The sequence below is a fragment of the Canis aureus genome, chromosome 6 (genome assembly GCF_053574225.1).
Source record: "Canis aureus isolate CA01 chromosome 6, VMU_Caureus_v.1.0, whole genome shotgun sequence".
NCBI lineage: Eukaryota > Metazoa > Chordata > Mammalia > Carnivora > Canidae > Canis > Canis aureus.
This window is the reverse complement of record NC_135616.1, coordinates 65,909,426-65,922,185: the sequence shown is the minus strand read 5'-3', so window position 1 is coordinate 65,922,185 and position 12,760 is coordinate 65,909,426. Positions and strand designations below refer to the sequence as shown.

Genomic DNA, 12,760 nt, shown 5'->3' with positions numbered 1-12,760 from the left:
ATTTCACTCAGCATAATACCCTCTAGTTCCATCCACGTCGAAGAAAATGGTGGGTATTTGTCGTTTCTAATGGCTGAGTAATATTCCATTGTATGCACAGACCACATCTTCTTTATCCATTCATTGTTCGACGGACACCGAGGCTCCTTCCACAGTTTGGCTATTGTGGCCATTGCTGCTATAAACATCGGGGTGCAGGTGTCACGGCGTTTCATTGCATCTGCCTCTTTGGGGTAAATCCCCAACAGTGCAATTGCTGGGTCGTAGGGCAGGTCTATTTTTAACTCTTTGAGGAACCTCCACACAGTTTTCCAGAGTGGCTGCACCAGTTCACATTCCCACCAACAGTGCAAGAGGGTTCCCCTTTCTCCACATCCTCTCCAACATTTGTGGTTTCCTGCTTTTCTTTCTTGCACTGCTCCATCTCCATTCCTTCACCTTCTCTACACTTGGAATGCCAGGTCTACTTTAGAAAGTGAAATCTCCCATGTCTAGTGCTCCTGGGGTTGACTTGGGCATGTCTCACAATTTCAGACAACCTCTTTTGGTGTCTGTTTAATTTTATGCTCTAATAAGTGCTTTGGACCCTCTCTTATGAGAAACATTAAAAAGTTTTGACCTTCCTCTGTTCCTATTCTGGGACTGGTCGAAAGCCTTGGTCATAGGGAAGAGCGTATGATCAGAGGGCTTTGGAGAAGTTACCTTTTGGAAGGACCCAGAAGGGGCCGGAACCTCAAAGGCTTGCCACTTGTGCAAGGCTCCAGGGTAGAGTCATTCGCTGAAAGAGAACAGTGGGAGAGGTTGACTGCATCCCTGGCCCCACTCAGGTACTTTCTGCCTCTCTGCCACTTATGCCACACTGTGACTTGCCTGTGGAAACTGAGGGTGGTGGCCCAAGAGCTCCACGCAGCCCCTGGTTCCTTCATCCTCCTCGTCCTAGAATGCTGTCACGGTCGCATATAGGCATGAATATTGCATTGCCATTTCAACATTAATCATGAGTGGAACAAGCACAGCCAGGAAGTCAGCCGCAAACAGAGTAATGGTTTCTTAAAATCTTCCATTGCAGTGTGATATCACCAAAAGGATACAGGATTTTGATTTGGGAACTAGCTGTTATGATCTAAGTAAGGATAGGTACTTGAATTCCCTGAACTTTAGTTTTCCTGTCTGTATAATGGGCAGAATGCATGCTGCTCAGGGTGTATTGATGTGAACATTCAATAAGTGAATATAGGCAAAGGGCCTAGATTTTAGATATAAGGAAACTTTGCAAACTTTACAACAGAAACAATCATCCTGTTCCCTGGGAAACATGATCATTATTTATATGGCACAAAAGGTTATACCATGTAAAATGAGGGTGAGGGTCTGGCGAGAATGAGAGCAAGGGCTTAACTCAGTGCAATAGCCAACACCTCCAATGTTTGCAGGGTCCCCGGCTAGACATATTCCTACAACCCCCTCCCCTCCTCTCTGTCCATCCTCATGGAAAATAAAGGGCACCATTCTCACATGCGGCTAGGTTTCTGATGATCTCAACATGTTCCTTTTGTAGTTAGCAACAAAACTGATGGAGAAGCCAGTCCCTTGAAGGAGGCTGAGATCAAAGAGGAGGAGGAGGAAATGGAGAAGAAGCAGCAGAAGAAGGAGAAGCGTGAGACGGGCAAAGCCATGGTGCCCCACAGCTCTATGTTCATCTTCAGCACCACCAACCCGTAAGGCACCCTCCCATCGCTTCCCCTTCAGTGCCAGGGTTAGAGCCAGGGCAGGTTGATGACAAGAGGGAGAGATGAGGGTCCATCCATCCTTCTGATCCTCCTTAGTGGACTGTGGCCAGACATCTGAAACATGCAGGGTGCTCACTGGTGGAGGGGGTCATGAGATTGAACAGCCTCTGAGCTCTGTACTAAGTCTGAAGAGTAATTTAAGACAGGAAAGTGTGAGAAATATCATTGGAAGAGGACCTTGTACCTCTTATTTGGTCAGTAGGTTGTGTGATAGCGGGGTAGGAGGAAGGAAACCTACTCAGGACATGTCACCAAATATTTCAGTGGTGGGTAGAGCTGAGAATACGGAGCCTAGAATAAATAGATCATTCACTAGAGTTTAAGAGTACTGGTCCCACTGCCGCATATGTGGATTTTGAAACAGGCATGTTCTTCAAAGCAGAGGTAAGGGCATAAGAAGGAGGTGGTAGAGAAGATTCTAGAAGGTTAGACAGAGCTTCCTTTTGCCCTGGAAATGAGCAAGATATACACATAGACTGGCTTCTGAGGCTAGGAAGACAAAAAGGTTTTCACTGAGCACACAGGCAGTATTCAGGCAGGGCTCTGGGAAGGAAGGAATTTGGGCTAAGGTATATCAGGTCACCCAAGTCCAGAATACAGTCTAGAGAATATAATTACTTTAATCAGAATATGTGAGGCTCATGAAAAGATGTTGCTGCTGTCATTAGGAATCTTAAAATCAAGGTTGACTTTTATGTTTCTGGGTTCTTCTGATTTCCTTGCTATGTTCCGGTTTCTGTACGGTGGGAGAATAGACATTGAGATACAGTGGAGGGTACCACGGATCTATGCCGAGTGCGTGCAGTCTGATGCTGGCTGCTCCAATGGCTCAGACGTGCCTACAGATAATGTATCTTGGCTTGCATAGTGCAGCCTCTAACCAATCTGATTACCTTCTCCCACGGGAGCTTTAAATCAAGGGTGGTGCCTGAGAAATTAAATTGCTTTCCCCATGGCTTCCTCTGGCCAGGGCCTGGCTGTCTGGAAGAGGCTGATGTGCATGAGGGCGGGGAGTTAAGAAACAGGGATGGGAGGGAAGCCGAGGCAGCTCAGCTGGCTCCTGCACCCCACAGGATTCGCAGGGCCTGCCACTACATCGTGAACCTGCGCTACTTTGAGATGTGCATTCTCCTGGTGATCGCCGCCAGCAGCATTGCCCTGGCAGCAGAGGACCCTGTCCTGACCAACTCGGAGCGCAACAAAGTGGGTTCACGGGAGCCGTTTGCCAACCTCCGTAATGCCCTGGTACCCACCCCCATCCCTGCCCCTTCCCATCCTGGTATTAAAGGTGAACTAAGGAAGGTTCCTGGGGAAATGAGGAAGGGTTAGGAAGTGGCCCCTTCCTCTTCCTTGGGGCAAAGTATGGACCACGTCATGATCAGCCCCTTGTCCCCACTCCCCACTCCCCAGCCACGCCACATGCTGATGCTTCAGCAGTGCACCCTAGATCCGGAGCAAGCTGGTCTTTGCAGCCACCCGGGGTTTGTATGGGGGTTGGTCTGATGTATGGTCAAGAGGGATGTGCCTGAATTTGGGGGAGCTGAAGCCCTACCCCAGGGAACTGAGACATCTCTTGGAGGTCCCAAGGGTATATGTCAGGAGATATGAGGGAGTTGGGGAGGATTGGAACTGACAAGGATTCCAGATCCTGAGGTGAGGGAGAGATTTTGTGGGGTAATTGAGACCCAAGGAATTAAGTTCTGGCCAAGGGGGAGGGGAGAGCCAAGGACTGGCCATCGGGTCCTGAGGCTATAGCAGAATACACGGCACCTCTCCTCCCTGTGCCCAACTAGCAGTTACAATCCCAAGCTTCTGTTCTGAGGTAGAAATGAGCTGGGGCAGGGATGCAGGACTGCACGTGTGTGGGTAGGCAGAAGGCTCTATAGCCTGGTGGCCACACGTGATCCTCTTCCCCTTCACCGTATGTGTCTTACAGGTCCTGAGGTATTTTGACTATGTTTTCACTGGCGTGTTCACCTTTGAGATGGTTATAAAGGTAAAAACCTCCATAGAAAAGCTGGGTTCTCCAGGGTTTGGATGGGACCTAGGTCTGCCCCTTCAGTATGGGGTCCTTCCCCAGTGCTGCCACCTACCAGCCAATGACAGACCTCGGTAGGGCCTCTGGCAACCCCTCTTCTGGCCTCAGAATTTAATGAAGTTTGTCCTGACCAGACTTCATGGCACAGCGTGACTGTGTGGATATGTTTGGACTGGGGCGGATCTGTGGGTATGGCCCAAGGGGGAGCCAGGCCAGCTCTCAGGCAGGCAGTAGGGGTGCAGACAGATGTGGGGATGGTCTTTGCCTCTCCAGTGCACTCCCTGGTTTATGCCAAGGCAAAGGGTCAGGTAGAGGTCTTCTCTACATGGGTCTTCCTCGACTCCATGTAGTCCCGTCTGCAGTCATTGCTTACCAGTCCAGTCCTCACCGCCCTAACACCCCACAATTCTGTCTTGTTCATAGCCTCTCCCATCTGGAGTTTTCCCATCTATGCATATGTGGTGATGCCTGGTGCTCTGAGCCACTAATTGAAAGAGGAATGTGGCAGGGTTCTGTGAGAGCCAAGGAGTCTAGTTGAACCCTGGTGGCTATGACAAGGGGCCTTGGGCTTCATAGTTAGGTGGAGAGAGCCTGTAGGACCTGTCCTCTTGCTCTTCAGGTCCTTGTGCAGGGTTGATTGTGGAGACATTGGCAATAGAGGCATTGTCCCGGGGAACAATGAGCTCTGGGTGTGTTGCCAGCACCTGTGGGTTCATCCATGGTTGTTCATGTCCTTCTTCTTCAGATGATAGACCAGGGCTTGATCCTACAGGATGGGTCCTACTTCCGAGACCTGTGGAACATCCTGGACTTTGTGGTGGTGGTTGGTGCATTGGTGGCCTTTGCTTTGGCGTAAGTGTTACTCTTTCTTCTTGTTCAATTTCCTATTGTCCCTTCTTCCTGAAACTCTGACTGATTTGAGGCCTTCTCAAGGCCAGGTTCACTCCAAGTGGTGCCAAAGAAAGCTGCCCTGGAAATCTGCTTCCCACTTGCCCTCTGTGGTACTCCTGGGAGCCTATAGCTTCAGCTCACATGCCCTAAGTGGTAGCACTGGTGTTGGAGGAGCTGGGGGTGGGGGGTGATCCCTAGGGAGAAGTGAGAGGCCCTGGAGTTCCTTTCTTGGAGATGAATAAACATAGGCAGGTCCTCACCCATGTGGGCAGTGCCTCCGTGGGCTCAGGGAGGGACCCAGGGGACAGCTCATGTACCCTTTCATTTCTTGGTTATGTCAAACAAAGGATCAGCTTGGAAGACAAATGCAGAAGATAGAACAAAGTAGAGATTACAGAACCTTGAGTATGAGAAGATTCTCTGCTCATGAGCAGCGGGATCCCAGAGGTATTTTCTAGACCTAAGGACCATGTTAACACATTTAACTCAGGAACGTAAGACTTTCGCAGCTTCCTTGATATAATGCACTGAGGAAAACAGTCTTAAACCATTCAGGTGACTAAACCATGCTCCTTACATTTGGGGAGTTTTTTTTCCCAAACATTGATCCACCTGTAGCAGGTTTTCAACTGCATTCTGACATTTCCTGTGGCATCCAGGCAAGGAAGGGGATGTCATGGCCCTCCAGGGTAGAGCTAGGACATGTGCACGGTCAGGGCCTTCTCCCTAAGCTGGTGTGTAGAGTGCCCAGAAGATGAACAACAGTCGTGTGGGCTCTTTCTGTACCTCGTTGCACTGCTAGATGAGTTTCACCCTTTTCCAGGTGGCATGGCCGACTTCCCTGCAGCCTCTCCAAGTACAAGAGAGAGCTGAGGCATCTGAGCAGATCCGGCTGCTGTACTGTAAGGAAGCAGAAGGAAAGCATTTTGGAGTTGTCAGTGATAGCAAAACTGCCGCATAAGTTTGACCTTCCCAGGTCCGAGGGATCAGAAAGGACTCATCCATCCCCCTCTCCTCCCCAAACACCCATTAGCTTCTGTTTCTGTCCATCCTGGCAGAGAAAGAAGTGGGATGAAAGTTAGGAAGGAATATTCCCCAAGTGGCTGTGGGTGGGGAGCTCTCTGTAGAGAGATGAAAGGTCTCCAGCTGTCCTCAGAACTTAAGATCTTCCAGAACCTAGAAGTGGGCTCTTTGCATTGCTGTCCCAGCCATGGGGGACCCTCCAAAGGGGAGAGCCAGGTTGAATGTGGCTGGTGACTGTGGGCTGGGCTGGCAGGACAGTTTCAGTATACCTTGTCCCCCATGGACACCAGTATATTAACCCCCCACCACTAGAGTGACATGGAATCACCTGTGTCTCTTACAACAAGAAAGCCTCCTATTAGACACGGCTAAGCTATTTCCAAGGAAATTTCACAAATGCATGATATTTTCCCAAAAATTCTCACCTCAAGATAAAAATCAAGGCAAGTCTGACTCTCTACCAAGGGGACTCCCAGCTCCTCTTCCTCCTTCTTAGAAAAAAGCATTAAAGTCTTTTTTCCCAAGGAGGCCTACTTACTTTGTTAAGGATAAATATCATCCTGGAGTTTTTAAAAGGTCAAGTTCCCTTCTCATTTTATCAATTCATTTGCATATATTATTCACCATATTGTTCTTTCTTATTTTGATCTCCTTAAAGTAGTTTGTCTCTCTTTGAGGAAGCAAAAGACAAGGATGGAGAAGTATATGGGAAAGAACCCTCCCCATCTTTAGGAAGAATAGAACTCATGGGGGCAACAGGGCAGAGTGGGAGGCAGGTGTGGGCTATGGACTCATGCAGGCCCTGCTTTGAATCACAGCCACTCTACTTACCTGCACCATGTCCTAGAGCAACATAGCAAGAATAGTAACCCTCTTAACCTCAGTTTTCATTTATGAAATAGAGTCGAAATTATGTGTGTGGAGCAATTAGCACATAAGCCTGGTACAGTGTGAATGATCAATAAATGTTAATTCCCTTCCTTATCCTTCCGATCTCTCATCACATCCTGAAGTCCAAATATTGGAGCCAAGTATATGTTGATATATAATGTGTGCAAATAGTTGAAGATGAACGCAGGCTGGTTTCCATGACTTGGTTGTTTTATACACACACATATACACCCTTTGCCTGGTAACCAGGCAGGTATGTAGGTGCCCATGGGGAGGAGGTACATTTTAGAGGAAGCCTCTGCATGCCTGCCCCATGTCCACAGCCCATCTGTTTCTCCTCAGATCCAGAGTGATAACAGTGGGCTGGAGGGTTGTCATCTATCTTGTTCTTTTTTTGTGCCCTTTGAAAACATGGCGGTGGTGGCTTTGGTGCTGGTGGCAGGGGAAGCCTTAACAGCCCCGGAACCGAAGCCTCTCTGTTGGTCCTCAGACCAGGTACAGTGCAGGGAACCCCAAGAATCCCCTGGTTCTGGGGTCCATACTTATGTGATGGATTGAGAGTTATGATCCATCACTTGCTTTTAGTGATGTCACTTCCTGAACTTTTTCTTAATTTCCCTGGAAATGTAAATGGTACTTGCTCACCCTTCTCCATCCACTCTTTTGTTACCATCCTTCCAAGCTGGCCATGCACATTTCCACTCCCCTTTCTCCTGCTCATGGAACAGGCTCACACCCCTGTCCTCTGGCCTTTGTCACATTGCTGAGGTCCAGTTAATGCTTTCTCTCGCTCATGCACCATGCTTCCTAACTCTCTTCTCTCCCCTTCCTCATTAAGGGCACCAGAGAATTCAGCTCTCCCATCACTTTGGTAGGGTTGGCCAGGGTCCCATCTGCCAGCAGAGTGAGGGCCCGGCCTGGGGCAGACAGCAGAAGGGAGCCTGTGTTGCACTGCTGGGCCATGGTACGGGGCTCAAGCCAACAAGAGGCCAAATGTGGGGTTTTCTGCAGGCTTTTCAAGGACCTCCCTCCTTGCAGTTGCAGCTTTCATCGTTATAACCCATATATTTACCCCTGGGAATGCCTACCATTCAGAGATGACCTTATTCCTTCTGCCCTGTCTCTCTCTCCTCCTTTTGAGGAGAGGCTACTATAGAGGCTTCTGCTCAGGCTGGTGCTCAGTTTGAGCAGAGTTGTTGATGATTGTCATGGTAACATGTTCGTATGATGCCTCAGAAGTCAGAGGTGACTTGGCATCCCTTTTACCGCTACCAGCCAGGATCTTCTCAGAACCCAACCCAAGTCTCAAGAGCAATACCCCTAACCAAGGGGAGGGAATGGCCTGTAGCTGAATTCTCAAAGAAAGCTGCGTGGTCCCCTGAGCCCTCCTGCAGAGATCTGCACTGCCATCATGTATGTTTTCTATAAGCATATATGTTGTTTATGTAGTGGCTGAAGAGAACTCTCTATTCTTCTATAGCTGCATACCTCAAGTGAAGGGATTCTTTATAATGTAAACCTGACAAATTCTGTTTGGGAACTTTATTATTGACTTTTGAGGAGGAAGGGAAGGGGATTTATTTTCTAAGTATGAGCATACCAGGAAATGAGGAAATAAATGGAAAGATACTCCTATTGCAACTTTCCTGTTCCTCCCAGCACACTTTTACATTATAAAGCATTTATAAGAACACTCAAGTCTCCTGCCTTCAGCCAGATACCTGTATAGAGATATGGGCAGAGTTTTGGCAGAAGTTGGGTATGTTTCTCCCTCATTCCACTGCTCTCACAACACCCCACTTTCTGGGCCATATGGAGACACAGAGTGTTTGCCAACTATAAATGTCCTGACTCTGCCTTTTCCTCCTTGAGGTTTCAAGAAAAGTCTGGTGAGTGACTGGATCTATGAAACCTTTCTCTTTTATCTTTTTCTATCTGAAAAAGAGGGATTCTTCTGTTTGAGAATTATTTTACACTGAAGGGCCAGCAGCTGCTTTTCCCAGTTTCCTCATACTCTGTTGCCATCGTGTCTGCCTCCCAGCCTCCTGGGTGGGAAAACAAAGATGGTTCCAGCCTTGGCATTTCTGGGTATCTGCACATCAGGTACATTCCCTCACTTTGGGGCATTCTGCCAGAGTCAGCTGCCTTATAGGGAAGCCACGTGGCCACGACGTCAGGTTGAGTTCATGAGCCTTATGGGACTGTGCACAGTGATGATGGTGCCATCTGGCCCTTGGGTTTTGCATCTTAAATGTCTAGTGAAGGGATTTGGACAGACAGCTGGGCAGAGACAGCGTCTCTGGAGGAAAGGCAGGAGAGTACTGGGGTAGATGTGTGTGTGCGATCCTGCACTCCAACCCAAGCCCCTCATCCTCTTCATTCTCATTCCTCTACAGCATGTTATTTGACTAGCTCAAATTAAGTCACCAGGTGAGCTACCCTGGATTAGATTCTAACTAGTAAGCTCACAGCTTATAATGGGTTGTCAACACAATTTAAAAGAAAAATAGCAATTCTGCTCTTACCTCCTCCCCCATCTGGGGCCTGTGCATCAGTCAGAGTCATGCAGGCTCTCTGGCAGCTGAGGCCAAAGCTTCCCTGTGCTGTTTGCCATCTTAGTGGGGCATGAGGTAAGGTCAGAACTCCCTGGCATGCAGGGGATCTGGATCACAGCCGCACTTGGCCTTTAATTATTCAGTGCTTAGCCAGAAAGGAAAAACATGAGTCAATCTGCCTCTTGATGCCAGAAGGAACCAGAATTCCCACATTAGCTTTTATTAGATTCTTTTCATTGAAGTATGTTGCTTTTCTGACACTTGACACTTTGCCCTAGTCTTTAAGATGGATAAGGCCTTTTTGAATGCATTCAGAACTAGCTGCGGTGGCAGAGCTGGTTCTGAATTTATTCAGTGAAATACGTAGATATAGACAATTTTAGATTTGGAAAGGCCCTAAGGAGACACAGAATATGGTACCCCAGTTCTGGTTTTGTATTTGTAATGGTACAAATGTGTGCTCTGAGAAAGGAGTGACTATTCAGAACTGAAATGCTAGGATGTACTTACACTCAGCAGAGCACAGTAACAATAAAACAGACATTCTCCCCCATAGCTGGCTCCTTCCTTTTCTTTATTGCCTGCCTGTGTCTGAGGCAGTCCCCCTCAGATCTCAAGCTTTGCTGTGGGACTTCTTTCTTGACAACCCCCTATCCTTCCAGAACTGAAAGGGGAGACTCCCAAAGGAAGCTATGACTACACATTAATCTTGGAGAAGAAAAAAAAAAGAGTGGACAAAGTCCTGCTTCATGCAAAGAAGACCCATTTACCACTGAGCCAGACAGGTCATCCAGTTCCACTGTTCTGTGGAAGAGAATGAAGGATTAAAATTAAATTTAGCCATCAGGTAGCCAATTAACTGTGGATTTAGGATGCTATCTGAGCTGGAATTGGAAATTTCCAGCAGTGAGCAGATAGAAAGATGTTGTTTCTTGAGACTCCAGCTTTAGAGTCACCTCAAGAGTGACTTTACCAGACTTTTGTGCCCAGGCAGGGACGTTAAAGATGATTAATGGCCATGGACACTTGGGGTGCCTACTGCTGTATTATACCTGAGCTGCCTTGAAAATGGATTTGGAGATGAATCAGGAGTGACAGAGAGGGATCCACATGGAAGGGGTGCCCGAAAGAAAGAGATAAGTTCAAGATCTTTAGAACTTGGCATTAAGCCCCAGCGTGCGTGTTTTTTGATGAACACTGGAAAGTGCGTTGTCTGTGGTATATGCCATTGGTGCTACTAGGGAATGTGCGTTTGGAGACCTTTATTATATGGAAGCAATGGGTGTGAATGCCCAAGCGTTTCTCTTTATTAACAAGCACAACTCTGGGAGATACTTGATTATAAATGGGATCTCAGCCTGTGGCCACATAACCAAGCAAAATAAAATGGTCCAGTTAAGGCCAGCCCCATTCACATGTTAGCCAACAATTTGGCTAACCAGCCTCGGATGCAAGAATCACCCTGCACATAAGGCAAGCCTTCACAGACGTAGGAGGAGCTCAGTCCTGCAGGATTAGTAGAAATCCACCACAGTGTCCTCCATATTTAAAAGTAAGTTTTAGAGGAGCTCAGAGCAGATTTCATGATGGAACTAGGGAAGGATGAGCTCAGATCATGTGACCTGTAAGCCATCTGCTTAATCCGCACTCACAGAGCCACAACCTAGCATTATGAATTAGTCTCCTGCTGGGGAAGTGTATTGGCTGGACTTTAGCCAGTGCCGAGGCCTTCTGGGAAAGATTAGCAGATGAGGGATCTTGGGTATGTTCAGAATATGAAGACTAAGAAGCAAGACAGATCAGGTCACTATTCCCCAGCCTGAATAACAAAACTGCTAGGAGACAGAAAAGTGCTTTGCTGTCTTCTGCTGCTCCCTAGTTCTTGGACCTTCCAGTTAGAAGATGGTGCTGTGGTTTTCCAAGGAGAAAGTTTTCAAAAGCAATGATGAATGTGCACTGGAAGCTCATTGAGGTGCATTTGCAAGAAGGAAAGGATTATGCACTAATCACTTATTACAGAGTTAATAATGCCCTGGTCACCGAGCAAAGGAAGTTGGCAGAGTTGCAAAGGATTTAGGGCTCATGGGAGACCCCAAGCAATGCTAAGGTATGGGAGAGGAAGAAAAATACAAAAATCAATGAACTAGCCTTACCAACAGGTCCTACACTTCCTCTGGAGACAAGCAGTGCCGATGCAAAGAGAACTTCTCATTTTCATGGGTCTTTAGAACTTTTGAAGTACTTTCACAGTATTTCATTTATCACTCAACAGTCCTGGTTTATAGTTGAGAAGTGGATTGCTTGACTCTTTGATTATTTTGACTCATTTTACTAGTAGCAAAACCAGTTCTTAAATAGCTGGTATTTTTTTACTTGAGGTTTAGGGGCTTTGTCTGTTACATTAAACTCCCTTCAACCTCTGTTGTTGCAGTTAGTTCCAACCCATTAACCCCTGTAAACTCAAATTGGTGGCTTGGAATGGATCTGTCCTAAGCCTTCGGATATAACTGTCTGTGCTTGGAGACAGACAAAACCGATGGACCAGGTGGAGAAGGGCACCCTGACCTTGTCCATCTTGTTGTTCCATCTGTATCTTTTTCTTTCCATGAACACTCAACAGACCCTAGACTGATTGAGGATAAGACGATAGATAGCTCAATATTTGAGCTCGGGAACTGCTGGTTTCTTTTGTTGTTCCTCCTTTGGTTAAAACCCTCTTGTGATTCCCACCTGAAAAGGCACTGTCACATCATAAGTAAGGGCGTAGATTTCAGAGCCTGAATTAGGTCTGTATCCCAGTATTCTGAATTATTACAGCCTTAACTCTCTGAACTTCCATTTCCTCATCCATAAGTGGAAATTAAAAATAACTATATTTTGGTCTTGTGAGAATTAAATGAGGTAAAATATATTCAGTGTCCAATACAGTGCCAAACACTTAGCAAGTGCATATTAAAATTATTATTGTCTCCCAAATAATAGGCCAGACATTTTAGCAAGGCTCAGGGCTCCTCACAGTGTGACCTCCTCTCCCCACCTTACACTCCAACAAACCTGTCAATCCTTCTAATGCAAGAGATCCCTTCAGATCGCTGGGCTGTTTTCTCTGGGGCTCTTAGGGAGGGCAGAAGGCCATTCCACTTAGGGAAGGAAGAGCTCTGCAGAACCTGATGTCCCTGCTCTGCCCACCATGGAAGGAGTTGGTTCCCTGCAGAAATCAATTTGAGAACATCCTTTGAGAAAGGGGGGACCTGGAAGTTTAAAGTACGAGATTACAGTGAATGATGAGTGATTATACAAGAAAGATCTGGAGGGCAGTTTGACAATTGAGCTGGAAAATTCTCATCTTTTCCTGATGAGACATAAGAGAAATGTGGCTTTTTTTTTTTTTTTTTCTGGAGAGCAGCCAGCAACTTACCAAATAAGTAGGAAATAAATGGGAAAATGAATGGCCCAATTGAGTCCCAATTAAAGTGGGGCCAGTACATCCTAGCATGTGAAATTATCTTCAAATTTTAACATTAGAGTCAATTTTTAAACCTGATGAGTCTCACTAATTAGCTAGGCAGTGT

General features: G+C 46.9%; 1 protein-coding gene across 11 annotated transcripts in view; it reads left to right on the top strand.

Annotated features, from left to right (window-relative positions):
• CACNA1E (calcium voltage-gated channel subunit alpha1 E) overlaps positions 1 to 12,760 on the top strand; it is a 381,746-nt gene that overhangs the window by 312,092 nt on the left and 56,894 nt on the right. For 6 of the 11 annotated variants that reach the window (XM_077902060.1, XM_077902055.1, XM_077902057.1 and 3 more), the window contains 4 exons: positions 1,559 to 1,718; positions 2,864 to 3,035; positions 3,727 to 3,786; positions 4,574 to 4,680. In XM_077902060.1, coding sequence (XP_077758186.1) covers positions 1,559 to 1,718; positions 2,864 to 3,035; positions 3,727 to 3,786; positions 4,574 to 4,680 — 499 coding nt within the window. The remainder of the gene's footprint in view (positions 1 to 1,558; positions 1,719 to 2,863; positions 3,036 to 3,726; positions 3,787 to 4,573; positions 4,681 to 12,760) is intronic. The other 5 variants (XM_077902065.1, XM_077902064.1, XM_077902058.1 and 2 more) reach the window with 1 other exon arrangement.